Source organism: Seriola dumerili, unplaced genomic scaffold (genome assembly GCF_002260705.1).
Source record: "Seriola dumerili isolate Sdu_G_001 unplaced genomic scaffold, Sdu_1.0 BDQW01001299.1, whole genome shotgun sequence".
NCBI classification, from domain to species: domain Eukaryota; kingdom Metazoa; phylum Chordata; class Actinopteri; order Carangiformes; family Carangidae; genus Seriola; species Seriola dumerili.
The window spans coordinates 2,489,524-2,515,729 of record NW_019175554.1 but is presented as its reverse complement, the minus strand read 5'-3'; the positions used below and the strand labels follow the sequence as shown (position 1 = coordinate 2,515,729).

General features: G+C 39.0%; 4 protein-coding genes across 6 annotated transcripts; 3 read left to right on the top strand and 1 right to left on the bottom strand.

Annotated features, from left to right (window-relative positions):
• Window positions 1-4,059: 4,059 nt before the first annotated feature.
• On the top strand, window positions 4,060-8,777 carry LOC111238369 (ferritin, heavy subunit). Its single transcript, XM_022767831.1, has 5 exons — window positions 4,060-4,354; window positions 5,773-5,878; window positions 7,074-7,220; window positions 7,570-7,695; window positions 8,318-8,777. The coding sequence occupies exons 2-5, from the start codon at window positions 5,777-5,779 to the stop codon at window positions 8,474-8,476; spliced, it is 534 nt and encodes a 177-aa protein (XP_022623552.1). The 5' UTR covers window positions 4,060-4,354; window positions 5,773-5,776; the 3' UTR covers window positions 8,477-8,777.
• Window positions 8,778-10,051: 1,274 nt separating this feature from the next.
• On the bottom strand, window positions 10,052-12,560 carry mcee (methylmalonyl-CoA epimerase). 2 transcript variants are annotated; one of them, XR_002665813.1, is made up of 4 exons: window positions 12,474-12,560; window positions 11,405-11,745; window positions 10,458-10,667; window positions 10,052-10,372 (listed from the first exon to the last, which is right to left on the bottom strand). XR_002665813.1 is itself a non-coding variant. In XM_022767832.1 (3 exons), exons 1-3 carry the CDS (start codon window positions 12,499-12,501, stop codon window positions 10,515-10,517), a joined length of 522 nt encoding a protein of 173 aa, XP_022623553.1. In that variant the 5' UTR covers window positions 12,502-12,560; the 3' UTR covers window positions 10,052-10,514. The 2 variants fall into 2 exon arrangements, 1 of the variants encoding a protein (XP_022623553.1); XM_022767832.1 differs by having other exon boundaries at window positions 10,052-10,667.
• A 4-nt stretch (window positions 12,561-12,564) lies between these two features.
• Window positions 12,565-18,071, top strand: mphosph10 (M-phase phosphoprotein 10). The gene is made up of 11 exons (XM_022767830.1): window positions 12,565-12,676; window positions 13,669-14,329; window positions 14,421-14,602; window positions 14,696-14,861; window positions 15,552-15,693; window positions 15,841-15,908; window positions 16,001-16,138; window positions 16,226-16,336; window positions 16,621-16,728; window positions 16,822-17,052; window positions 17,810-18,071. Exons 1-11 carry the CDS (start codon window positions 12,591-12,593, stop codon window positions 17,957-17,959), a joined length of 2,043 nt encoding a protein of 680 aa, XP_022623551.1. The 5' UTR covers window positions 12,565-12,590; the 3' UTR covers window positions 17,960-18,071.
• Window positions 18,072-19,436: 1,365 nt separating this feature from the next.
• On the top strand, window positions 19,437-25,514 carry ist1 (IST1, ESCRT-III associated factor). Of its 2 annotated transcripts, none has more exons than XM_022767857.1 (10): window positions 19,437-19,537; window positions 20,112-20,221; window positions 20,345-20,525; window positions 20,659-20,746; window positions 20,867-20,950; window positions 21,060-21,170; window positions 21,263-21,448; window positions 21,751-21,852; window positions 22,420-22,426; window positions 23,584-25,514. In XM_022767857.1, exons 2-10 carry the CDS (start codon window positions 20,134-20,136, stop codon window positions 23,748-23,750), a joined length of 1,014 nt encoding a protein of 337 aa, XP_022623578.1. In that variant the 5' UTR covers window positions 19,437-19,537; window positions 20,112-20,133; the 3' UTR covers window positions 23,751-25,514. The 2 variants fall into 2 exon arrangements, with proteins under 2 accessions (XP_022623578.1, XP_022623577.1); XM_022767856.1 differs by having other exon boundaries at window positions 22,381-22,426.
• Window positions 25,515-26,206: the final 692 nt, after the last annotated feature.

The following is a 26,206-nucleotide window of genomic DNA, read 5'->3' as shown; positions in this document are numbered from 1 at the left end:
AAAAAAAACTCAACTGTTTAAATGTCTTATTTTACTGCAGAAACTAAGTAAACCAAATCTTATCGGTATTCAGTAGGATATAAAAATGGTTTTTGACACAGTTTATAGTAATGCAAACATTGTAAGATTTTTATTAAATGAAAGTTTAAAATGCATTTGACTAGTTTATGCATGTTCAAACTTGGTTATGAGCTGCCACAGAAACAAAATTCATAGTTGATCAGGTTCAGAGGTCCAGTGTTAATATGTGACATGTGGGTTGACAGTGTTAGTCTCCAGCTCTAATTGTGCGTAGGACAGTGGGTCTCAAGGTGGGATCTCGGACCCACAGGACTCACTGAGGAAGTTGTTACTCGGGGTTCCCAGTAAAAAGGGGAATAATTTTATTTTCTCTGTAATTCCATCCTTGAGTAAGACAATGACAGAATGTATGATCATGGGTTTCAAACACTAATGAAACATGTAAAAGCTAAAAATCTTATCAGATAGGACACCCAGGGACAAAACCGCATCAAATAGGGGTCCATGGTTTAATTTGTGTCAGTTTCCGGGTCTTCGATGTGAAAAAGAACCAATGCTGTAGGATACCAGAGCAACTGTCAAACTCGCTTCCCGGTAGTGGTTCCTGGATGATGTAATTGAGCCATTTGACCAAGAGATGGCGCTATTGAATTTCTCTTGGTGCACAGGAGGCAACGGATCCTTACGTCCCTCATGTTGGACACTAAAACACTCAATTATCGGTGAAGATAGACGTGGATCCCTAAACCAGCTTGTCCATACCAGTACAATTTCATTTACTGCCATATTTAAAATGAAAAAAAAAAAAAAACCGACCAACGGGTGCAGCTGGTCTGCACGCCTGCAGCGGCACGTAGTCATTCCTGCGTCAGCTGCAGTGAGTCCATTACCATGCGATAAGTTACGTCAGACACATATAAAGTGCACATTCATTTTGAATGAGAGACAGCACAGCTAGGGTTTGTGGATAAAAATAATATAATAACCAAGTTTCAGTATCAACACTCACGATCAAAGTCGTGTTGGCTTGAAAGTGATCTCCATAATGGAATAGGGCTCTAACGTAAAATGAGATGGAGAGGATATTTCATTGTTGCTGTTCCTGAAGAACACAAACACACATCAGTAGTTAGTCCCAGGCAAAAAGTTTTTATATGCATCTCATATTCTTACATTTAAAAACAGATTCAAATTGTACCTTTACAGTATAAACAAGGCTATTTGAAAATGAATAAATAATATTTAGTGCATTGAATTTGGCCTGGAAAGATCCTGTTACAATGCATGTAGGTTAAGATTTTTGATGGGGACAGACATGATAGTTCATTACAAAACAGCTATCCAACTATTCAGAATCAAATCAGAATCGGAATAAGAAATACTTTATTAATTCCCTGCGGGAAATTGTTGTGTTACAGTGCTCCACACATACACACATATTCCACACATACAAATATAATAAAAATATAACCCCCCCCCCATATTCAAATGTAAAAAGAGAGAACATTATATACATAGTTATTATTATTTACATGCTATTTACAGTAAACAGTGAAATTTGTCTTAAACTGTCCAGGGATCAATCAATTGACTGATCGATTCTCAGAGGGAAGAGTTGAACAGATTGATGGCCACAGGCAGGAATGATTTTGCTCTGTAGTGCAACATGGGGGGATAAGTCTCTGGCTGAACTTGCTCCTGTGTCTGATCAGCACATTGAGGAGAGGGTGTGAAGAGTTGTCAAGTATTGTCCTTATCTTGGACAGTATTCTCCTCTCTGACACTGCTGTCAGAGATTCAAGCTCCCCTCCAACAACGTGGCTTAATGTTACTGACAGCAGTCGTAACTGATAAATAACACAGCTGAAACTGATGAAGAGCAAAGAGCCTTCATGGGTACTAAGGTTTACTCAGGTCAGTTCAGCTCAGTTCATTAGATTTAGGTTCAAGGGTCAATATCCTGAATGTTGATTATTTACAGCAGCTTAATAATCTATAAATTACACAGGAAACCAATTTCAATTGTAACAGACACACACACACACTTTAGAATAAGGGGAGGGGATACAACCAAACTGCACATATGGCAGCAACAGACCTTTAATCAGATTTTAAACCTTTGGACCAAGTGCAGTGTGTCTTATGCTGACTGCCTCTCCACTAAAACTGAACATTATGATCTACGACACAGTGTTCCAAAACATGTCTGTACTAATAGAGTATGACTGAATTACTGAAAACCACACTTAACTGTGTACTCTTACAGACCTGATTACATTATCTAAGGCACATATGTTTGTTGCAGCTCTCAGGCTGTGTCCTCTAATAAACACAATGCCTTCATATCTTTGGTGCTAAGTTAACACTGGCAGGCTGTAAACCCAATTATGGCCCTAAGTGGAACATATGTTATAAATGGATCTTGAGGACCATGCAAGCCTTACAGAAAGTACTGCAGCCTGTGTTAGCCATGTCTATTGTTACAAATACAGATGATTATGTTTCCTTTTTTTTTATTTTAGCTAACTTTTGGGCACCTCTGTCTCTGAAACTACACCCACACTTTAGGAACATGTACAATGTAAGCACAGTATCAATATCACCTTAAAATGAAATTTTGACACAGGGGCCCTCATAGGGGTAAAATCAGGTGATGAAGCAGGATCCTTGTTATGTCATTTGAATAGATGAACCTGGGGCAACAATGGAATAATCTTCAACTATGAACTTTTATCAACGCAACTCATATTTCTTAATCAGCCAATTAGTCATGGCATGGTGTGTGACTAAAGACGGTTACTTAATCTCAAACTTTTGCAATTTGCTAATGTCACTGAAAAAAGTCACAAGTGCCAAGTCATGTGTTCAACGCTGACTAAGAAGATGTATGTCTGTGTCTGAGTTCTTTTGTTTCTTGAGTCTGTGGACAGAAAGTGTTGTATGCTTTAGAGATTGTTAGTCCTCCATTCTATCTATGCCTAATTCATGTAACTTTAGTCCATTTCTTACCTTTCACTCAGTAGGTTCATTAGAAAAGTAAATGATAAATCCTTATTATTTATGTTTTTCTTCACCATGTCCTGTTTTTCTAAATCGTGATGGGTGGTCCATTAAGGACATACAATGTAGAAAGAAAAACAGAAATAAGTAGCCTAAAGCCTACATTTTGTTGGTAAAACCTAAGTATCACCAACAAAATGTACTTAAAATATCAAAAATAAAAGTTATCATTGACAGCATTTTAATGTTGCATCTAGTCAAGATGTCATGTAAAAATTTACTCAAGAACTGTATTTACTGCAAGTACAACTTTGAGGTATTTTACTAAGTTGTAAGCTGTTCTATCCAAGACACTTGGTGACAGCTATCCAAAACAGCTATCCATTGGTAACTCTTTGATATATTTCACAAAAAAAGTCTGAAAAAATTGAATCCAAATTTGTGTAGTTAAACTTTGTTTTTTATTCATAATGCCTTGGATTTTTCTTGTGAGCCTTTGGGGCCTGAACCACTGGACTAAACCAAACAACTCTAAGTACAAAGTAGTTAAAAAAAAACCCCAAGCAGCCACAACAGTAAAATTCTACTTACACATTTATGCACCAGTATCAATAATGTAATTTTTGATTATGTCACATGGGCTGATTTTCTGCAGTATGACAATCTTGACTTTAATACTAAATTTTGCTGATGATACCTCTGTACTTTTACTTAAGTAGGGCTGCAGATGCTGAGCTTTTACTTGTAATGGAGTAATTTTTTTCTTTTTTTGGTACTTTTACTTAAGTAAAGGATCTGAGTACTTCTTCCACCCCTGCTGAAGTAGACGTGCAGAGTAGAATAAAATAGAAATACTCATGTACACAAGTACCACAAAACTGTTCTAGAGTAAATGTTCTAGGTAACTTTCCACCACTGTGGAAAAACCTCAAAACAAAAACATGAATGGAGGCTCAAGTCACTGCGCAGTCTCCGTAACCCCCGCCCGCGCTCTGACGTCACGGTCCGTAGCACACGTTTATGTGTGGACGTTCAGCTGCGACGCTCAGTTGATCCTCTCGTTAGCGGACAGTGAAGGTTACCTGCTTCAACAGTGCTTGAACGGCAACCTTTCTAACTGTCTTCAAACACCACTGGACGGGACTAATAGCTCTGATCACTCAGATTTCAATCGACAACATCAGATCAAATTTTAATAACAGTAAAACATCAGCTAGCTCCGTTATCCTGAACAAATTTAGCTTGACAGCTAGCTAACTGTTTGTTTTGCTAACAACGCAAGCCACAGCTTTTCGACCTCCTCACAGGAAAGAAGACCTGCCACTGATATTTGGTAAGAAGCCTATGTCTTCTCGTATTTATCTTTGTATACATGTCACTGACTGAGTCCTGACGACTGCTTTAGGGTGGTGTGTATTCAACATAGTAAAACCTCTGGTAGTAGTGCTGCGGTTATTTATCTCCACGCCGCGGCGAGTGTGGCCTTGGCGCATTTGGCTCTTCAGCATCTGCGCAATCTCTTGTGCCAGTGCCAAGTACGCCTCACAACAGTCTTGGATCTGTCAAACAAAACAGTACTTTGCTGAAGTGTTGTATGGCACCCCTTAATTCTTACTTTAATGCGATGTTTGGCGCAAATGTAACATTATGTAAGGTTTGGTGTGGAAAGCAGTAAACTAAATGGTTTTCGGGCAATAATTAGCCGTTACTTCCGTGAGAAGATTTTGCGTCACACAACAAAACGAAGCCTGGCTAAACCCAGTTTTACTAAGTCATGAAACGGCGTTGTGCGGTATGAATTTACAATGTAGAAAGTAGGTCCCATCTATTTTAATATAGATATTTTCTTCAGTTCTTATCACACCTGAAGCGATTATTAGATTAGTTCCTAGCCCCAGCTTTCCATTTGTGAGGATTTGTCTCTTTTTTTCTTTATCCCAATAGAAAACGGAATAATTTCAGGTTTTGGTCTTTTGATTGGTGAAAAGAAGCAATTTGTCGACATCACCTTGGCCTTTATGAAACTGTGATGAACATTTTTCGCAACTTTCTGACGTTTTGGAGACAAAACTCACTCGATTAATGGAGAGACTATTTAGCAGATTAGTCAATAATGAAATGCTAGCAATATTGATATTAGTCATTTAATTAACTATCACAAAATTATGTAGTTTGATATTTTTAAAATGCTGTGTCATGGTCTAGTATTGACTGCTGAAATAACCTTACAAAGCATTTACTGGGTCTTACTTGAAAATAACTCAAAAACAGCAATACCTGGTTTAGATTTCAATAACTGTGATTGACAGTGTAATATGAAAGACATAAACTAGGATATGGTAACTACATAAGTGATATAGTGCATCAATACCAGAGCATGGTTTTGTAGTTTAGGGAAACAAGTAATGAGTATTTTATTATTGATTAATTAGATGTAATTGATTAATCATTAATCACATTTTCCCAGAGTCCAAGGTGACATCTTCTTTTTTTTTCTTTCTTTGTTTTTTTTTCAACATTTCAAAAACCCAAATATATTCAGTTTACAGTAATGTAACACAGAGTAAAGCAGTATATTTTGTTTGATAAAGGACTTAAACAGTTATTTGATCATCATAATTCTTTCCAGTTTTCTGCAAATGGATTAATCAAACATTTTGGCTCTAATTTTTATTTTTTATTAGCCTTCCCTAATGTTACATATGAGCTGTACTTGTTCGTCTAGTAAGGATTTTGTTTTCTGTATTTCAGAACCATGAGTTCCCAAGTGAGACAGAACTTCCACCAGGACTGCGAGGCTGCAATCAACAGGCAGATCAACCTGGAGCTGTACGCCTCCTACGTCTACCTGTCTATGGTAAGAGTCCAGTAGATGGATATAGAAGTGTTCAGGAAGTAGAAAAGCAATTGAGTAAACAACGATGAGTGGGAAACCCCCAGAGAGGAACATAATGATAATATAGGTAGAAGTGATCAGTGTAAAGGGAACTTTTTACCAGTTACTCTGGTGATGGTTATTGTTATCGAGAAATTATTCTAATAGCGTTTAACCAGACATTATTGTGGCTATGTAATGGCTGTGCTCGATGGGCTCAGTGTGCCAACACCCTGCAGATGGTTGAAAAAGCACGTGGGATGTTTGGATGAGGATAGTCGGGCAGCCTACTGCCGTTATAAATAAAAGCCATCATAAGATCAGCATTTTTTTCAGCATTAACTGGTTATAATTTGAGTGAGTTTTTAAGGTGTCAGTTTGATATTATGTGTTTGAACTGAGTTTAAATGAATGTTGTGTGGCTGAGCAATAAAGCAAAGGTTGAAGTTCATTTTGAGATTACCCTATGTACAGACAAAGGGCAGGCAGTCCATTGACTGTGTTTAAAAATGTTCCCCACAAAGCACATCTTTCTGCTATCGATCCCACACACAGCTGTATATGTAAAAGGGTTTTTTTGCCCTATGAATGTAAGGTACACTTACTCTCTACTTTCTAGTGATTTCCAGAAAGGATTTACAAGGTTTCAATGACATAAATATAAATGTTTCTTGAGTTGAGATGTTTTTAAAGGTTTTGTATTTTATTTGCAGAACAGTAATGTTTTTAATCACCAACACTGTGTCACGAATTAAAAAAAAGGAGTAATAAACATTTCCTTTTTTAAATAGTATTAGTAGTGTGACCTCTTTAATGGAAGCAACATGGTGCTCTAGAGTTGCTGTAGGACATCTAAGAGTCATTGTAAGCCACGTGATTCTGTACTGGACTGGACTGGAAGATTCAGAAACACATTATTTCGTCACTGTTTTCACAATGATATTTTAGGTTGGATGAAAGCTGTTGGAATATTTTTTCTTTTATCACTGATTTTTGGTATATTAAACTCTACCTATGTGTTTTTTTTTTTTTTTTTTAGCTGTGTGTAGTGACCTTGGCAGCTAGGTGCATGTGTGTGTTATTTGGTAGCCACATTTCAGGACTTTCTTTTTTTGTTTCACTTAATGGAAATGGCTAGTTTGGAAAACACCAACATTCTCCTCTTTCCTCTTCACAGGCATACTACTTTGACCGTGATGACCAGGCATTGCACAACTTTGCTAAGTTCTTCCGTAATCAGTCACATGAGGAGCGTGAGCACGCTGAAAAGCTTATGAAACTCCAGAACCAGAGGGGGGGAAGGATCTTCCTACAAGATGTCAGGGTATGAGCTCATATTTGATGTATTGTGTGTGTGTGTGAAAATAAATGTCTAGTTTCATTTCTGTCTTAACTTGAAAACTGGGTGTGAGATCTCTCGTTCTGTCTTATCATAATGTCCCATGTTAGGAGGGCAACATGAGGCCAAATAGATACAGTGGGTGTGATTGTGTTGCGCCACTTATCTTTCTCAGACATGCAAACACAACCCCCTGCACTTGAGTAAAACGTTAAACTGCAAACCCACTTTGTAGTTTGATAATCAGGAAGCTTGCTGTCTGGCTCGGGCCGTTGGCCCCGTAGGTCTCATTAATAAGTGTCTCACTGTTTTCCTGACCTGCTTTGTGTTGCAGAAGCCAGAGAGGGATGAGTGGGGCAGTGGTGTTGAGGCTCTTGAATGTGCCCTGCAGCTTGAGAAGAGCGTGAACCAGTCACTGCTGGACCTGCACAAGCTCTGCTCTGATCACAATGACCCACATGTGAGTATTACACCATGGCTTGACAGTCGCGCATCTTTCTCCTCCAAGTCTGATTTTAGTTTCAGAGAACACCAATCCCACTTCTAAAAATAATCAGATCCGAGCACAAGCACTAAAGACATACACACTGGGTGTACACCTGTACTTCAGAGCTATACAAATAGCTTTGCTCATAGCAACTAGCTGCAAGTTCCGCAGGTTTTTTTCATTTTTTACAGGATGTGAAAACACCTGTCAAACTTTAATGTGGCCTATATGACAAAGCACCTCAGCTGCACAGTCTAAAATTGTACAGCTGAATCGTTTTTAAGCAAATTGCTAACTTGACTTTTCGTTTTTATCAAGTCAGTACAAGTTTCTTTTAAATCCAGTGGATTTGGCAGAGCTATAACCCAACTTTTGCAAAACAACATTAACTGGTAGTAACATCAGGGTAGAATCATCACAAAAGTGTCTGTGAGCCCTCATCAGTTCGACTCATGTGTAACCTTTTCTCATGTCTATTTTTAAATATTTCAGCAGGTAATTGAAAACAAGAACAAAAACAGACGATTCTTTCAGTTGATTTCGGCGAGTGTGTGTGTTTCAGCTCTAATTTGATTCAACTCTCTCTTTGTTTCAGTTGTGTGATTTCATCGAGACACACTACCTGGACGAGCAGGTGAAGTCCATCAAAGAGCTTGCAGACTGGGTGACCAACCTGCGCCGCATGGGAGCTCCTCAGAATGGCTTGGCCGAATACTTGTTTGACAAACACACCCTGGGCAAAGAAAGCAGCTAAATCCCTCCATATCACATTTACGAAAGCTTCTATATGTGTATATTTGTATCTTGCTTCCAAATATTTTCAAAGCCATCTGCATGGTAGTGGCTAGTCATTAAAACATCTTATATTACTCATGTTGTTAATGCCATTTTCTCCATATTACAAAAGTATTTGCCCCTGAGACATTCAAATCCCACTCTTGTATCTCGCACTTCTCTCTCTGCTATCAGCTATGTCTTTGACATTACTATATTTTTGCTGTTTTATGCCAGGAGCTGTTTGTCAAACCAAATAAATGGAACCCTCTGGATTCTGATCAGTCTCATTTGTTTAGTGTTGTCTCAGTTTAAAAAACACAGGTCATTTGAATGGTCTAAATTGATCATTCATATCTGAAAAACCGCAAAACTCCATCACAACATGATGTTTCATTTCCATTACCAGAGAAAACAGAACTAGCTAGGCAACTGACAAATTTAGTAAAATTTCCCTCAAGCCCTGATAATGGGGAGTGAACATAACATGGAACAACTCCTTTATAAAGCCTCTATTGTAGGTTTTTTTCTTTTTTAAAAAAAATATATTTTCACAAATGAAACATTTCTGAAGATCTGGCTCTTACTGTATTGAAACTATAGTAGCTGAAGGAGGTTCCAAAGGCTGGTAATCAAGCAAATAATCACCATATTTATCTGAATGTGAAGAACATAATTACTGTTTTCCTCAGAGCCTGTGGTCTCTTGAAAATATACACCAAAAACTGCAAATAAGTAGCTTGATGTAAAGATGTGAAGTCAAGTTATAAGCAAATTGCCAAAGGTCTCTTTTGTGCCCGAGTCTGTTGGGATCTCCTTCAGTTGATAGTTTCAAAGGCTAGTTGTTAAAGTTACAGTATGTTGATTATTCTGGACCATCTGGAGGACGTTTAAGAACCAAAATACTTACGGGATTTCCAACTGAAATGTGTTACAGGAAGTGTGAATGAAATGTTTAGTAGACCTCCATCACCGCGAGTTCCCCTGTTTTGCAATCGCAGACATTTGTTTTCCAGCTGGTTCGTACTAGTGTCACTCCCTCTAGTCGTGACTGAGAATTAACAAGACTCCCACCAACAGCACTAATGCCTCTAATAATAAAAATGTCAGTTTGATCTGACATGGTACACATAATTAACACTCATTTACAATAAAGGAAAAACTGAAGTTTTTTTTTAATATTCAGGACAATGTCTAGACCTTCATTGAATGTCACCTGCAGAAAACATAGATAATTTTGTGTTTCTCTATTTTGTATTTCTCTCAACTTTACTGTACTGCTCTCCTAAACAAATACTGAACCTTAGTATGTCTCCTATTTGGGTTTCACCTAAAAGTAAGTTGTTTTTTTTTATACCTTTTTGGAATCAAAAGGGTGCCATCCTATTTAGAAAAAAACTAAAATAAAAAAAGTCATTTTTTAAATTCAATTTTGCTCTTTATATTTTGGAATCTGCATCAATATAGTGAAATTAAAACAGTGTTTTAAGAGTTGTAGATCATGTAAAAAGAAATTGTATCATGTTAGGTTAAAAATTCCCAAACAGTTAGTATATCTGTGTTTTTTTTTTTACTTAATCTGAACTCATTGGCTGGAACTGCATTCTAGATATTCAAAATGTTTCAAAAATGTGTATAAATCAGTTTCTTCCTGCAGCACGTGCTGGATACTAGTTATAATGTCATCCTACTACAGATGTGTTGTGGGATAGTGGAGTGAAGTTAAACTCCTAAGTCAAATGCGAATGGACATTCATTGAACATTGATTTCAATTATACTTTATGAAAACTGTCAAAACACACACAACACTATAATCTATTCCAAGCAAGAACAGCATTGAGGCAGAACTGGAAAAAACAACTTTGAGGCACCTCCCTGAAATGAGAAATCAAAACCTAAGTGCTATGAGGAACAATATTACAAAATCAACATTTGTTATGATGGTGATAATCAGACTGACTTTAGAATATATGAATGTGGGTTAACAGCTCCCGCAGTCCCCATCAGACTGAGTTATTCACGCTTCTTCAAGCTCCACCAGCACACCGTCACAGTCTTTCGGATGAAGAAACATCACTGGTTTCCCATGAGCACCTATTCGTGGCTCTGCAGACAGAGTTCTGATGTTCTTTGCTTTCAGGTCGGCTATTGCAGCATTGATGTCATCGACCTACAACTCAGGAGCAAATTTAGTTAATAATTCATCTCACTTCACTTGATCTGATATGTATGAAATGTAGAACGTAGTGTTTGTTGTATTTTTGACTTGTGTGCAAAGCATAAATCATAGGACCAAGTGGTTTAACTCAGGTTTTAAATGTGCGACTTCATGTGACAACACATACACACACACAAAACAAAACAAAACAATCCCTGCGGCCAGCAATGTGTTATGCTTGGTTTTAAGTAGCTTTACTGTCATAAGAATAGATGAGATCGGCTGTTGCTGTATTTTTGAGGCCATTTTTTAAAACAACGACTGTGTGGGATGTTTTACAGTTCACAAATAAAACGTGTCAGTGCTCTCTGGTGGACAAACTGTAATACTGACACTGCTTCTACTACTGGTTGACTACTGCATACATTTCTTTCACATTTCTGTAATGTTGGCTCAAAGTCACACTGGCGTGGCTTCCTGGGACACTCGAGTAGAACAGAACCATCAATGATTTAACACGGGTAACTTTCCTAGTATGACAAGTCAAAATGTCTGCCGAAAAAAAGGCGTATTGTGGATCCTAGCTCACTTGCACACATAAATAGAGCAGAGTCATTGTTAATTGTTATTAGTTACACCTGTGCTTTTCTGGCTATAACAAAATATGTCTGCTGTGAGAAATTGATCTGATGGTAAAAGTGGTTTCTGCACATGTACCTAATAAGATGTCCACCACGATGCTGCCTCACCTCAATACAAATGTGGTGCATCCCTCCAGACTTGTTCTTCTGTAAGAAACCAGCAATCGGGCTCTTCTCCCCCAGAGGATGGAGCAGCTCCAGCTTAGTGTTGCCGAGCTCCACAAACACTGTGTAGACGCCATGTTCAGGCAAGGGCACCTTGTCACTCACTGTGGCCCCCAGCACGTCCCGATACAGAGCTGTGGCTTTCTCCATGTCAGGGACAGCGATGGCAATGTGGTTCAGCCTTCCCAGCTTCCAGAGTGACCCAGGAATGCCCTGATGGAGCGGTGCTGTCATTGAATGTGCCCTCAAGAGCGTGAGACGAGAACATCTGGACAGACCTGCCACTGAATAAGCAGAATAAAATAAAGTGAGAGCAGTTGGAGCTATTGTGTAGGAAGCTTAGTCCTAAAACTGGAATTGTTTCTTCAATGTTTCCCTTCAAGAAGCTTTAGGGTTGGAACAATCATCTTTGTCCACACTGTCTGACATTATCAGTGTATTCTGTACCAAGTGTATGGCTTCTCAGCTCCATTAAATGGATGGAGATGTATAATGCATAATTTTACACACATTTCCCCAAATTCAGCCTGACTTTTGGTATCTATGGAAACTTTGGATTCTGCACTAGATTTTATAAGGTCTGTGGGTTTAGAAAATGTTTGGCTGCATAGCATCAGTTTAATGACTGATACACGTACAGTTAGGTTTTATTAGAAGTACAGCTATAGCATTGGATTCGGGTTCCTGGGAGTTAATATCTTATTATTTCAAGAAAACATCTGTACATTGGTGAATAAAAGACTAATCAAGTCAGAGTCAAAACAGAGTCAACGTTTGCACGTTCTCGGATAACAGAAATCCAGTCACTTTTTCACACACAAAACACGAAAAGTACCATGTACCCAAGCGCTGCGAGAACTCATTATGTAACGCAGTGGTGTAAGAAACCTCGAGTTCAACAACGCTGCAGTCTTGCTTGAGGTGTAACAATACATCAATGGACGACATGACGACAAATACGGTACTTAAAAATATCCTTTTGGTAGATAGATCGTTATTGACATAAACCAACCTGCAACCTTCAGCACGGCGGACGCCATATTTGTATCTCGGAACCAAGCAGCAGAGGAAGAGTTTCTTGTCGAGCCTGTTTACCTGCGACACAGACGGTTACACATGTGGGGGAGACATGGCTAGTGGAGATATGTGGAGCGTGCTGGAAGAGTGTGTGAAGACTATAAATACCAACACAGCACAGCCAGAGAACTTCCTGAGGCAAGTGTTTGTTGTCTGTAAGATTATGTTGTTGAAAAAGCGGTTAAATGTTGTTGCAGCGTCGGTCAAGCGCGGTTGAACGTATGGGTTTCAGCTAGCTAACCGCTAGCTAAAGCTAACATGTACAAGTACTCAGCTCCTTCAATCAAGTAAAAGTACCATTACCATCGTTTTTAAATGCTCTATTACAAGTAAAAGTCCTACATTCAAAAACAGCTCAAGTAAAGACATGTTATCAGCAAAATGTACTCAAACGTCAAAGTAAAAATACTCGTTCTGCAGTTAAATGTCCCCTGTGATTGATATGATTGTGTCATTACTGATACTGGGGCATCAATGCGGCATTTTACTGATGTGGTTGCTCAAGGTGAAGATAGTTGACTATTTTAATTATATTAGTTCAGTCTACTGGTTCCTAACCCAGGGGTCGGGCCCTCCAAAGGGTCACCAGATAAATCTGAGGGGTCGTGAGATGATAAATGGGAGAGGGAAGAAGAAAAAAGCAAAGTACTGGAACTGCCAACAACTCATAGATATCTGTGAAAATGAGCCAAAACTAGAGGCTACTCTTTTGTAACTTGTCACGTCAGAATGGTTGTAAATTACTGTCTTAATCTTTAACAATACATTGCATTTTAAGTACATAGCATAGGCTTTTTAAAATGTAAAATCTTAATGTTAAAATTTTAACCTGGAGTTAAAGCTGTCAGGTAAATGTGCAGTAAAAGTACTTTTTTTATGTAGTGGAGTAGAAGAACAAAGTATGTGTGTTTAATGCTAACAGTAATTCTTGGTACCAGTGTAATGGTAATGTATCACAGATGAATGTATTACATATAGCTGTGTGAAGTACAACCCCAGCATTTAAGATTGCAAACCACACACACCTGTAGCGTCTTTTGGACAAATACAAATACCATCTTGATTTATAAGATTATAAAATAGATTTATATAATACTTGCCATACTGATAGTGTGTTTCCACCTTTGCAGCCTTCAGGATGGAGTGGCAGCAGACTTTACCTCTCTCACTAAGACTCTGTATGACCTCCACAAAGCTCAGGAGCCTGCAGATTATAAAGGCAGCCTGTTGGCACAGCTGGTGGTGGAAGACTTTGATGAAGAGCAGATCTGGCAGGAGCTGGAGCTGCAGAACAATGCTGTACTGAAACACTTTAAAAGTGCTGTTGATGAGGCTTTGTCAGACGATGCACTAACAGTGCTGGCAGAGGAGGAGGAAGAGGATCATGATGAGGCAGAGGTAGAGGCCGATGATGAAAATGTTGATGAGGAAGAAGAAGAAGAGGAGGAACCATGCAGGCAGTCTAAGAAAATGGCTGAGGATGGGCCAGAGGATTACACAGACGAGGACTCTGATTTAGATTTTGATGTGGATGCTCTGGAGAAGCGAGAGAAACAGAAGATGGAGATTGGAAGGAAGGGCTCCAAAACAAAAGTCGTTCCCTCTGAGGTTGATGATAAGTTCTTCAAACTGTCAGAGATGGAGTCGTTTCTTGATGATATGGACAAGCGAGAGGGAAAGGAGGATCAGAATGAAAACGACGTAGACTATTTCCAGGACCTGCCATCTGATGAGGATGAAGATCTTGACCTGGAAAAAATAATTTCTACCAAAAAGCAAAAGAAAAAATCTGTATGTAATTTATAACTTATTCTCACCTATTTTACTGTGTTGTGGTGGTAAAGATTACAGGAAATATATAGATTGATGTTATAATTGACAGGTAAAGAGCTCCAGGAATCTCAAGTACAAGGACTTCTTTGATGCTGTGGATAGCGAACCAGCCAAAGCAGATGACCAGTCAGATGGTGAGGATGACAGCATGGATGAAAGCCAGGAGGAAGGTGAAGACGAAATGGATGACGAAGAGGATGATTATGATAGTGAAGAGGAGGGTGACGATGAGTAAGTGTGGTTAATATTATGCAATGCATATAATTATGTGCGGGAGAAGGATGTTTGGTTGATTCCACAATGTTTGTTCCCACCCTTTGCCAGGGATGAAGAGGGAACTCAGTCCAAAGCGTCTGGTAAGAAAGTGACCTTTGACCTCTCTGGGGATGAGGACAGTGAAGGAGAGGACATGGAGGACATTTTTGGAGGAAAAACTTCAAGCTCAGCAAAGTCTGAATCAAAATCATCATTTGAGAAACGGCAAGAAAAGGTAACCAGGTGTTAAGTTTATCTAATGTGATTTGCCAGTTCTTTTTCTTCTAACAAAATAAGGTAAAGTTCTATAATTCACTAGTGTTTAGTTTTGCCATGATATGAAGCAGATGTACAAGAATAATGAGGAAATGAGAAGCAAAATTAATTCTTCAATCAGGAAACATGTTATCAATTAATAAGATGAAGATGACGAAGAGTCTGACCAAGCATTTGAAGCCAAATTTTTTTCGATACTCTGTGCTATAGAGACATTTTGGTTGGTACCTGAAAAGTGTTGAAGTTGGATACCCAGACCTAGCTGTCTCGTCAGTGCAGACCGGTCAGCTTGCAAAGAAGGCTGTGTTTACACTAACCTTAGTTCTCTGTGAAAAAGCACATCCCTCACATTTGTTTGAAAGAGGTCAGTCCAGCGATGACTGGGTTGCTTGGTAACGTGAATGCCGTATTTCTACTGTTTACCTCGCAATTGTTGTGACAAAAGATAAGTTAATGATAACTTTGCAGACTTGTAAAATCTGTCACTTCAAGTGATAGCTTTTTGTTATTCAGACATAGGTCACGCTTACGTTAATGTTCCTGCATCTAAATTCTGCAGGTAACGTTTAATTTGAAGTCTCACTGATACCTGAAGCAGCGTGCTTGCTATTAGTGGTTTATTATATCCTGTTGCTGATCTAACCTGCAGATGTCAGAGAAGATCGAGGAGTTGGAGAAAGCAGCTCTAACAGAGAAGCCCTGGCAGTTGTCCGGAGAGGTGACAGCACAGACTCGTCCAGAGAACAGCATGCTGGAGGAAGATGTGGAGTTTGAGCAGGCATCCAGGATGGGTGAGTGACTCGTCTCTGTTTGTGTGTTGCATTCATATGTTGGCAAATGACTGCATGTTATTTTGGATGTTGGATAATTATTCACCCGACTGTTACGTTTATATGGTTTCGTTATGGTTTCTTTCTTTGTGGTATTTCAAACACTAGCCCCTACTGTCACTGAGGAAACCACACTACAGCTTGAAGACATCATCAAACAGAGAATTAAAGACCAGGTTGGTCACAAAAAACGGGTTTTATATTTTCTGAAATTTATTTATTTTTTGCCTGATGATAACATTGTGCCTTTAACTTGTGTTTCTGTAAGGCGTTTGATGATGTGGTCCGCAAGGAGAAACCCAAAGAAGAGGTGTTTGAGTACAAGAAGAGGCTAACATTGGACCATGAGAAGAGCAAGCAGAGTCTAGCAGAAGTCTATGAGCAAGAATACCTGAAGCAGAATCAGGTTTGACTTTCTTTTTTTTTTATCTTGTTTTCACTGCTACTCCAACACATATGAACCTTTGCTGCATTCATTTTTTTCTTATTTCAGCAAAAGACAGAGGAGGAGGAGAACCCAGCCCACGTAGAAATACAGAAGCTCATGGACACACTTTTCCTAAAGTTGGATGCTCTCTCCAACTTCCACTTCACACCTAAACCAGTAAGTTTTGCCTGATGGCACCAAATATGCCTAAAATATTGAGACTGACTGTCCTTTTGAAACCCCTGAACCTAACTCTGGTTAGTGACATCTTCAATTTCATCTGTGATTCTTAATAACATGCCATCGCCTCGATAAACATGTTGTCTGTAAATACAGCAACTGCATAAACATAGAAATTAAGTAAATATAAACTGATAAGTTGCACATATCCTTGAGAAAATGATGTACTGTCAAAGGCAGCAAGCCAGTGCAGTTTTTGAAAACTACATTTATGTCCACAGCCTGTTCCTGAGGTCAAAGTGGTGTCTAATTTGCCATCCATTACAATGGAGGAAGTGGCTCCAGTCAGCACTAGTGATGCAACGCTGCTCGCACCAGAAGAGATCAAGGTTTGTCATTCATCCATGTTCCAAAAATAGTTATTTTGATCTTGGTATATTTAGTTACACAGCGTGTCTAATAATACCCTCCTCTAACAAAAGGAGAAGAGCAAAGCAGGAGATGTACTGGGTGATACTGAGAAGACGTCAACAGACAAGAAGCGTGAGAGACGCCACAAGAAGAAGGTGAAGCGTATTAAGATCAAGGAGAAAGAACAGAGGCAGAAACTTAAAGAGGCTAGTAAAACTGGAGAGAACAAAAAGCCATCGAAGGCTGAAGTCACAGAAAACCTGAAGAAACTCACAAAAGGAGGCAAAGCCACAATACTCAAGGTAAGTGTTTCTCTCATGATGTATCTTGTATCGGTCAGATCAGGGCCTGTGTTTGTCAGGTATCTCAGAGTAGGTAGTCAGTATTAGCCTGTTCAAAAGTCTCAGTTGTCAATATTTGGAGTTAAAATATCAACTGGATAAAGACAACTAGGCTGAATACTGACTGTGCCCAAAACAGTTAAGTAGACCGAATGTCACACTTGATCTTATTATTATTTACAAAATGCTGCTGAAACACTTGGCAGATGGAATCAAATGGTGAGAACTATATTTATGCAAGAACTGTACGCACATAGATTTTTGAGGTACATGGACTTTGAGTTTAACATTTTATGCCACTTTATAGATCTACTTAAATGTATTTTAGAAGAAAGGTTGTACTTTTTGCTTCACCTTAATTGACAGCCATAGTCACTAATTGCTATGATTGCAATTTTACACACAAAACCTATGAACAATATTAAATATAACGCACTGCTACAGATTAAACTACCTAAGAGTATATAAAATAGTTAAAATTGGCTTCATAAGACTTTCATTTGTAATTGAGTCCTTTTTATATTGTGGTATTGGTACTTTTAGTTACTAAAGGGTTAGAGTACTTCCTCCAACCTTGACTGAATCAACAAATAAATGAATCAAAGAATAGAAGCTAATTAGATGAGTCAGTTGAGCTGGTGCTGTGTCCTGGATAAACTGATGTGTTAGCTGCATATATCCTTCACCACTCAACTAACATGGTGTTCCCCTGTTTCAGGATGAAGGAAAGGACAAGGCCCTGCGGTCCTCTCAAGCCTTCTTCTCTCAGCTGCAGGACCAGGTTAAAAGTCAGATCAAAAGTGAAAAGGACCAGTCTTCAAAGAAAAAGAAGCACAAAGAGGTTTCTGTCAGCAAACTCAAGTTATAATGACTGTGATGGTTTGTTGTGTGAGATCAACTTTTTATTGTACAGATTCTTTTTTATGAGAAAGCAGAAATATATTAAGTCTGAAAGTTCTTGTAAAATGTTTCCATCATCATTCACATAACTCAAGTGCCCATATGTGTTTGTGTATGTTTGGTAATGAGCAGTGCATTTTCAACTTTAATAATAAATGTTAAGTCACATGAAAATATCAGAGCACCTTCCTTTGTGGAAAGATGAATGTACAGTGCCTGTCTGAAGACCCACCATTGTTCATAACACTAGTAGTATCTTTTTTCTCATTGTAGGATCATAACAGGTGATCACATCATTTTAAAGAGAATATTTGACTGCTCAAGAACAGCCCTTTATAGTGTCTATGAATTTAATCCACTTAAAATCAAAGATGCTCAAATACTGATTTGAGATCACCTGTGTGAAATCAAGGTGTGACAAGTAATTTAAGGATTTAAACACTGTAATCTGGTACAGGTATCACTTTACACTGAGATGGAATGAGTTGTCGCACCCTGAAAATAAAGGTATGAACAAATGCCACAAGGTAATAATACTCCAGCAGCATTGAATGTCTTGCCTGCCTCAAAGTTAGATAGCCACAGATACATTTTAATTTAATTTGTTTGTGTAATATTTTTTATGTAGATGAACTAGTAGAGTTGTATGAAAAAAATTTAAGCACCTCTGGACAAATGTTTAAAACATTTTGTAGTTTTTTTTTTCAAGTGAAAATAAGTAAATACAACTCATGCAGCAAACGGGCATAAAAAAAGAGCCTTCAGATATTAATACACTATTATCTTTTACTTCATGGACTTAAAAAATTGTGAAAAAAAAATGGAAATATATAAATATAATATGCAAACGTTTGCTAAGTCAGTACATGGTAACCCTCCCACTGGCAGATATCACAGCTTGTAAACACTTTGTGCTGCCAGACTTTCTATTCCTCATTTAGAAACATTCACCTGCTCTTCCTGCAGATCACTGAGAGTTGTGAGATATTTTTAGACTGTCTTGTACATAAGGCATGTTTAAGATCTACCCACGGTTTTTCACAGATGTTCAAGTCAAGGGACTGTGAATAGAATAGAAAGTCTTTTGCACATTCCACAAGTATTGTCTAATTGTTTTCTATTTTTTAAGTTAATGAAATAAAAAGTAACAGTGTACATTTTAAGAAAGGCTATTTTGTTAATATGCGTTTGCTGCAGTGGTTGTTTTAACTTAAAAAACCAATAGAATTTGGCTAAAACGTTTGCATACAACTGTACAAGCAAGTGTTGCCTTGTGTCATAGAAAGTGTAATATTTCTCTCTGAATTATAAGAACGAAAAAGTAAAATCGAAAACTGAAAACATTTTAATTGCTCCCGGTACTGAAACCATACAGTCTATGAATCAAACATACCTTGTCACACCTGTGTTGTTTGACGGTAAATTTGAAGGCCCCGCCCACATAAGGAAAATTCCCATGACGTCATTCAATATCATCACGGAAGTGAACCAGGCGACGGAACACAGAAACCCAAATAAGTTGTTGTCGCTTGACGAATATTTACAGGTAAGTCACTGTTGCTGTCTTAACTCGTTCGCTATGAAATCACCTCCTTTTTTCAGATTACTTGGACGTGTTCGATCACGATTTGTTTGTTTTGATTTTGCGAGCGCTGAGCTAGGTAGCTAGCGCAATCGATGACAGAATAGAAGACTGCTAACAAAGCAAAGGCTAGCTAACAGTCAGATTTGACATCACAGACAGGTTTGGGTTTCTTATTTCTAAACATGCCTCTAACATTATGGTTAAGTTTACAGTAGAAATAAAACTAGAAATAAAATACGTAAGAGGTTCACGTTTAAACTAGCACGTCTTAGGTAGCCTCGTTAGCTGTCCGTCGCGTCAGGCTAAAGCTAAGTGTTTTAATGCTACGTAGTAGCGAGCTAACTTAATGTTTTCATGTGTGTATGTTTTTTCTGTGTGTTGTATTTGTTTGGAGTAAACCTGCGGAGTCATGCTGTTGCGATGGGTTGGTCATGCTCACATGATTAAGTGAGTCACTGGTTCAGAGGTGGGGGTGAGGTTAGATGGACTATAGGTTGGTTTTGGTTGAATGCTTCTGCTCCTCTCCTGTTCACAGATAGTCCATCATCCTCATCATCATGCTGGGAGGAGGATTCAAAGCAGAGAGGCTAAGAGTGAACCTCCGGCTGGTAATCAACCGACTCAAACTCCTTGAGAAAAAGAAAAGTGAGTCATGAGCTGAGTAAAGACATTGGTCTCCTACAGCTGAAGTGGAATCAATGGGCTCTTGTTTGCAAGACAAATGTTTAATTACCTTTTCCCACTCCCATTCTTTAATTTAAAATGTAGCCGAGCTCGCTCAAAAGGCAAGGAAGGAGATTGCTGATTACCTGTCATCAGGAAAGGATGAGCGGGCACGGATCCGTGTGGAACACATTATCAGAGAGGACTATCTTGTGGAAGCCATGGAGATCCTGGAGCTTTACTGCGACCTGCTGCTTGCTCGCTTTGGCCTCATTCAGTCAATGAAGTAAGTACTGAACATACAATGCATAGTGTACCTCAATTAACGACGCTGGGGAGTATGGGGCTTTTACACTTAGTCATTAGTTCTCTATCAGCTCGCTCAGTCTTGTGGACCCCTTTTCTGTTTCTCCAATTAGGGAACTGGATCCAGGCTTGCAGGAAGCAGTGTCCACCCTCATCTGGGCAGCTCCTCGTCTTCAGTCAGAAGTGTCTGAGCTAAAGATTGTAAGTACTGTCTAAATATAACAGAGTGCTGGCAGCATTGCCAACACTATCCAACAAGTTCTGTCCATTTATTCCCATTAGACCAGTCTTGACAGTCTTATCTCTAAATGTTTCTCTCAGGTATCTGAACAGCTATGTGCAAAATATAGCAAGGAGTATGGCAAGCTGTGCAGGACAAACCAGATTGGCACAGTCAATGATAGGGTGGGTATTTTCTTTCCACTGACTGGCCACAAGTCTGTTCAAGAATGCATGAACCTTTACTCTGGAAAATCTTTAGCAGCATCTGATCAAATATCTGTTTTGTTTATAGCTGATGCACAAACTGAGTGTGGAGGCCCCTCCCAAGATCTTGGTGGAGCGTTACCTGATTGAGATCGCCAAGAACTATAATGTGCCGTATGAACCTGATGCCATGGTCCGGGTGAGCATTTAAGAATCAGTTATCACTCATTATGAAGGATGAAGTCATACTTTCTGTTTATTTACCACTCATCCATCCGTGTTTCTGGACAGCCCGAAGTGGGTCATGGAGAAGAGGCAGACCTGATTGATGTGGACACTGACAAGAAGTCTGGAGGAGGAGGAGGAGGAGGTGGAGGTTTCAGTGCACCTCCTGCTGCTGCTATGCCTATGCCCATGCCCATGCCTATGCCCATGCCTATGCCAACAGCTTTCAACTATCCACCTCCCAAAGGAGCTGTAAGGAATTCTTTTTAAGACCCCCGTTCCTTTTGACGTTGTTGTGACATACACATTTGGTGAGAATGTCTTAGGTGCAATTGGAGTAGGCAACATCTTCAATCGCAGTACATATATATATCGTCACATCATGTGGTGATTTGAGAAAGATGAAGTTTTACCAGTGGTCATTGTACCCAAAATGTGATGTATAGTGTGAAAATAATTGCAGATCATTATCCTTACTTTAAATGGGTTGAAAGAGATGAGAATTATGCATTTACAGTTGTCAGCTGCCGTACTTGACTGTTGTCTTCCACCAGGAACCATTTAACGCTCCCGTCGGAACCTACAACCACTTCCAGCACCCCATGGGAGGAGGGCAGCCCCCCCAGCTGCCCACTTCTCCCCCCACGTATGAGTCTGTAAGTGACAGAACCCTTCCCATCCATGCCCCCTTCCTGTTCCCACAGATGGACAGACGGACAGGGCAGGGCACCACTCAGGGAAGAGCAGTTCATTCAGTTTGCTTGCAGTTTTGTCCGCTGTCTGCACTTTAACACTATGTCTCAGCATAGGCCAAAATTCTGCTTCATCCATGTGGCTATAGGCAGCACGAAAGTCTAACTCAACGTTTATCACTGTAACTACTAACTATGACTTGATCAGTTGCTCTGAGTGGGATTGAATTGAAAAGGTGAGAGTGTTAAGTGCATTTTAGAGAGCGCTTAGGCTAGTTAGGTCCTAAAATCTGTTTTTGTGTCACACACTAAAGGTGATGGTTTCTCAAAATCCCTTGCAGTTATCCCTTTTATCTAATTTTCTCACTGTTTGTGTTTACGTCTGCATCATTGAATGTATTCTTAATTCTTTCTCAATACTAACACATACAGTATTATTTTATTTCAGTCTGAAGATGAAACGATTTGTGACACACCTTCTCTATGTTTCAGATTGATGACCTAACAGACAAACCTTCTGTTCCTTTCCAGGCTGTAGGTGAGTTCTGCCATCAGTCACCATCAGTTATGGACGGAGCTTGTGGTATTCTCTATTTTTGTTATTGTCAACAAATCCAAAGACCAAAACTAACAGTGCGTCAGTCTGTCTCACAGTGCTCTCTGTCTGTGGCACTCAACCCCAAGTCAATTCATTCCTTCAGGTCACAGATGTATAGTTTTATTTTTAGTGTTACCCGAATAACAGTAATGGTATATTTCTATATGAATTATTTCTATATCAATAAATACTAGTATTTACTGCAGCAGGACAGTGCATGTGGTATTGACTCAAAAGAAACATGTTCATTGTAATAAAGGCACACGTCACCCTGTGTAACTGCGGCTTATTTGTTATGCCTCCGTGCCGGTGACAGCCAGCGCCGGAGGCATAATGTTTTGGGGTTGTCCGGTCATATGTCAGTACATCCGTACATCTCATTCTCATGAAAAAAGCCTTAAAGGGCAGTAAAGCCTTAAGGGAATTTCTGCAAATTTGGCACAAATGTCTATTTGGACTCAAGGATGAACTGATTAGATTTTCATGTTCAAATGTCAAAGTTCAAGGTCACAAAACACATTTTTGGCCTCTTGAATGTAGTAACTCAAGACCACCTTGAGGGAAATTCTTCAGATTTGGCACAAACATTCACGTGGACTCAAAGATGAATTGATTAGAGTTTGGTGGGCAAAAGTCAAAGTTCAAGGTCACAGTTAACTCATGTTCTTGTGAATGTAATAAATCAGGGTCACCCAGGGGGAATTTCATTACATCTGGCACAAACATTCACTTGGTGTCAAGAAAGAACTGATTAGAATTTGGTGGTCAAAGGTCACTGACCTCACAAACCACGTTTTTGGCAGTAACTCACAAATTCACAATTTAACACGAATGTCCTATAGGATAAAAAGTGATGACATACTATATCCAAATGGTCAAAGATCAACCTCCCTGTGACATCATAATGTTCTGCAAAAACACTCCAGGCCATTATTCAGTGCTGTAACTCAGGACTTTTATGTAACCTCTGTCCACACTGTTATTTTAAGTTTCTGTTGAGTAGATTTGCTTTACATTTTTGTCATCACCTACAAAGCCTTTATTCCCTACAACTTGTGAGAAACTCATCACTTTTTAAAACATATATTACTCTCCAGGTCCTGGGCCTTCGTCTCAGCTATTTGACAACAACGCTCTCCCAGAACTCCCCTCTGTTCCTGACACACTCCCCACATCCTCCTTCGGCGGAAACACCACCACCTCGGATGACATCGACTTTGACGATTTGACAAGGCGGTTTGAGGAGTTGAAGAAGAAGACTTAATCGCTATACCCCTGGTCTATACACAAACACATACACACACAGGCCTGTGTAATCACCTAGACAGCTCAGAACAGGAAATGAAAAATGTTTATGGCTCTGTATCAGATTTGGATAGTTCTACTCCCCTTTCTATGGTGAAGTAATCTTACACAGATATTAAACATACATGTATTCTTACCTCATTTATATAGATATGACCAGCTTACTGAGGGTGCGGTTGCACATTCAACCTTGTCAGATATCAGAAATCTAATTTCTATTGGCAGTACCAGTGAGTACTTTGTTTTAATTTCTTGCTATATAACACAATATAAATTATACCATACAATCATGTTGGTGTTGACCCCTGTTCACTCCTCATTTAAGATCACACTGACTTTTAACTTTTCCCATTTGTCTGTGTGATATACGGTATAATCAAACTTAGATTTTAATTGTTGCTTTTCCTGGGGTTTTGGGTCTGACAAAAAATTTACAACACATGCCTTGATTCTACTTTGCACATGTTGTGTCGCTGTGATCTCTGCCACTGTGTCTCTGAGGCCTGTCTCAGACTAGTCAAACAAGCCCAACCGGCCGCCCCAGTTTGGTGGGGAGCTGGCATTCACGCTAGCAAAGTGTACAAATTGTTTCCAAGGTGAGGCTACATTACCCAAGAATTTTTTTTTCATTAAGGTATCTGGACAGATTGAAGCCATATTTTCAGTGTCCTGCTAAGTCCTGCAGTGTTGTCACAGTGGAAAAGACGTTTGTCAAACACTCCTCACTCACGGAGCTTCTCAAACTTCAAGCTCTATTCATACCAGAAAAAGTTCATGGTGACACATGTCAAACCTGTTCTATTCATCTGTTACAGGGATAATGGGGTGCAGAGTATGTAGTGTATGGAAATCTGTAATATAATAAATTTACAGTGATATAGATAGACCTATTAACATGAATGATTTACCTGTACAGCAAAAAGAGTTTGGTAGTAGGGAGTTGTTCAATATTTGACAAATCTGTTTTATATACAGTATCTCCAAATAAAGTTGTTTTTTTTGCCATTTGAATGTCAGTTTTACCAAATACCTGCACTTTCTTATCTTTGAAGTACTTAATTTGCAAGCAAAATGTGTGCAGAAAAAAGCAGTCACACAAACAATCTAATTTGATAAGATGCAAATATTGATGCCAGAGTATTAGGTTTGTGTTGTCCTCCTGTGTGCATGTGTCTTATACTGTGTGTGCACCACTGCCTTTGCCTTAGTTACCATCTCTCATCAGAGGCCTTGCCAGTCTGTACCAGGATTATGTATTTGTTATCTATCAAGACTGGATACGTTACGTGCATTGAGTCTCAGTTGTTAAGATTAGACTTTGCTTTATTTGCTTTACCTGTAAAACGATTATCTAAAACCAGTTGAGTTGAATTTTGCGTGTTGGGTTCAGACGTTGCTGCAACCTAAAAACACCAAGCTCTGCTTGCATGGCAAATGAATAGTGGCCTTGAATAAAATGATTCAATCTCTGGTAAGCACATTGAAAAGCTTTCCAGCTGGGTGGTAGACAAAAGTTTATTTATAGGTTTTACATGTGTTCGAGAAAGTAGAGGGATTATTAACACTACAGAACTGTGATCTGCTCACTGTCTTTTCTATGTTGGACTGTTCTTTCATGCTAAACCTTGAGACACAAAATGGTGTCTTGTTGCAAAAAAAAAAATGATTTTTTTCCCACTGTATACTAAAATACCAATTTAATAAAAGATTACTTGGAACTGGACCCTGGTAAGGTTTTTACACTTCGTTTACTATACTACTAAACTACTGTAATGTCTAGTGACAACCAGCAGGGGTCCTCAGTGTAGAGGTAATTATTCCTAAGGAGATGCGCAGTATGCTTCAGTAGCAGTGACCTACAACAAATTGTTATTTATAGATGAAGTGGATTATTTGTCATTGAGGTTTAGTTTTTTCTTATTTCTGAAGGCACAAGTAAGAGCAGCAAGGAGCTGTTGGAGAATGGCAGCTGTTAACATTCAGGCAATTTACTTATATGCTTTTAGACATAATCACAACTAGCTGGAAAGGGAAGACAAATCTGCAGCACAGGGCTCAGTGTGTAATGTAAAATGTGGTAGTTGATGCATTTGAAATTGAGAATGTAAGATAATATCCACTGGCACAAGAGGCTGAAGAGTGAGACTTGGAAAGCAGTGGGAGTCTTTCTGCAGTGTTTGTGGACTCTTTACGAGTTTCCATGAAGTCTTGAAAACCGTATTAAAAGAACATCGAGAATAATCCACCACAGAATTTTGGTTTTTAATACTCAAGTTTAGTGTTTCCTGAGGGATGTGCTCTCTGTGTGACAGAGCAGGACATTTTAAACTAGAAAAGGTCAACCACTCTCTAAGCCTTGTTTTGTTGAATAAACATGTGTTTCAGTGACATGCATTTGGCACTTTTGTCCAAAGT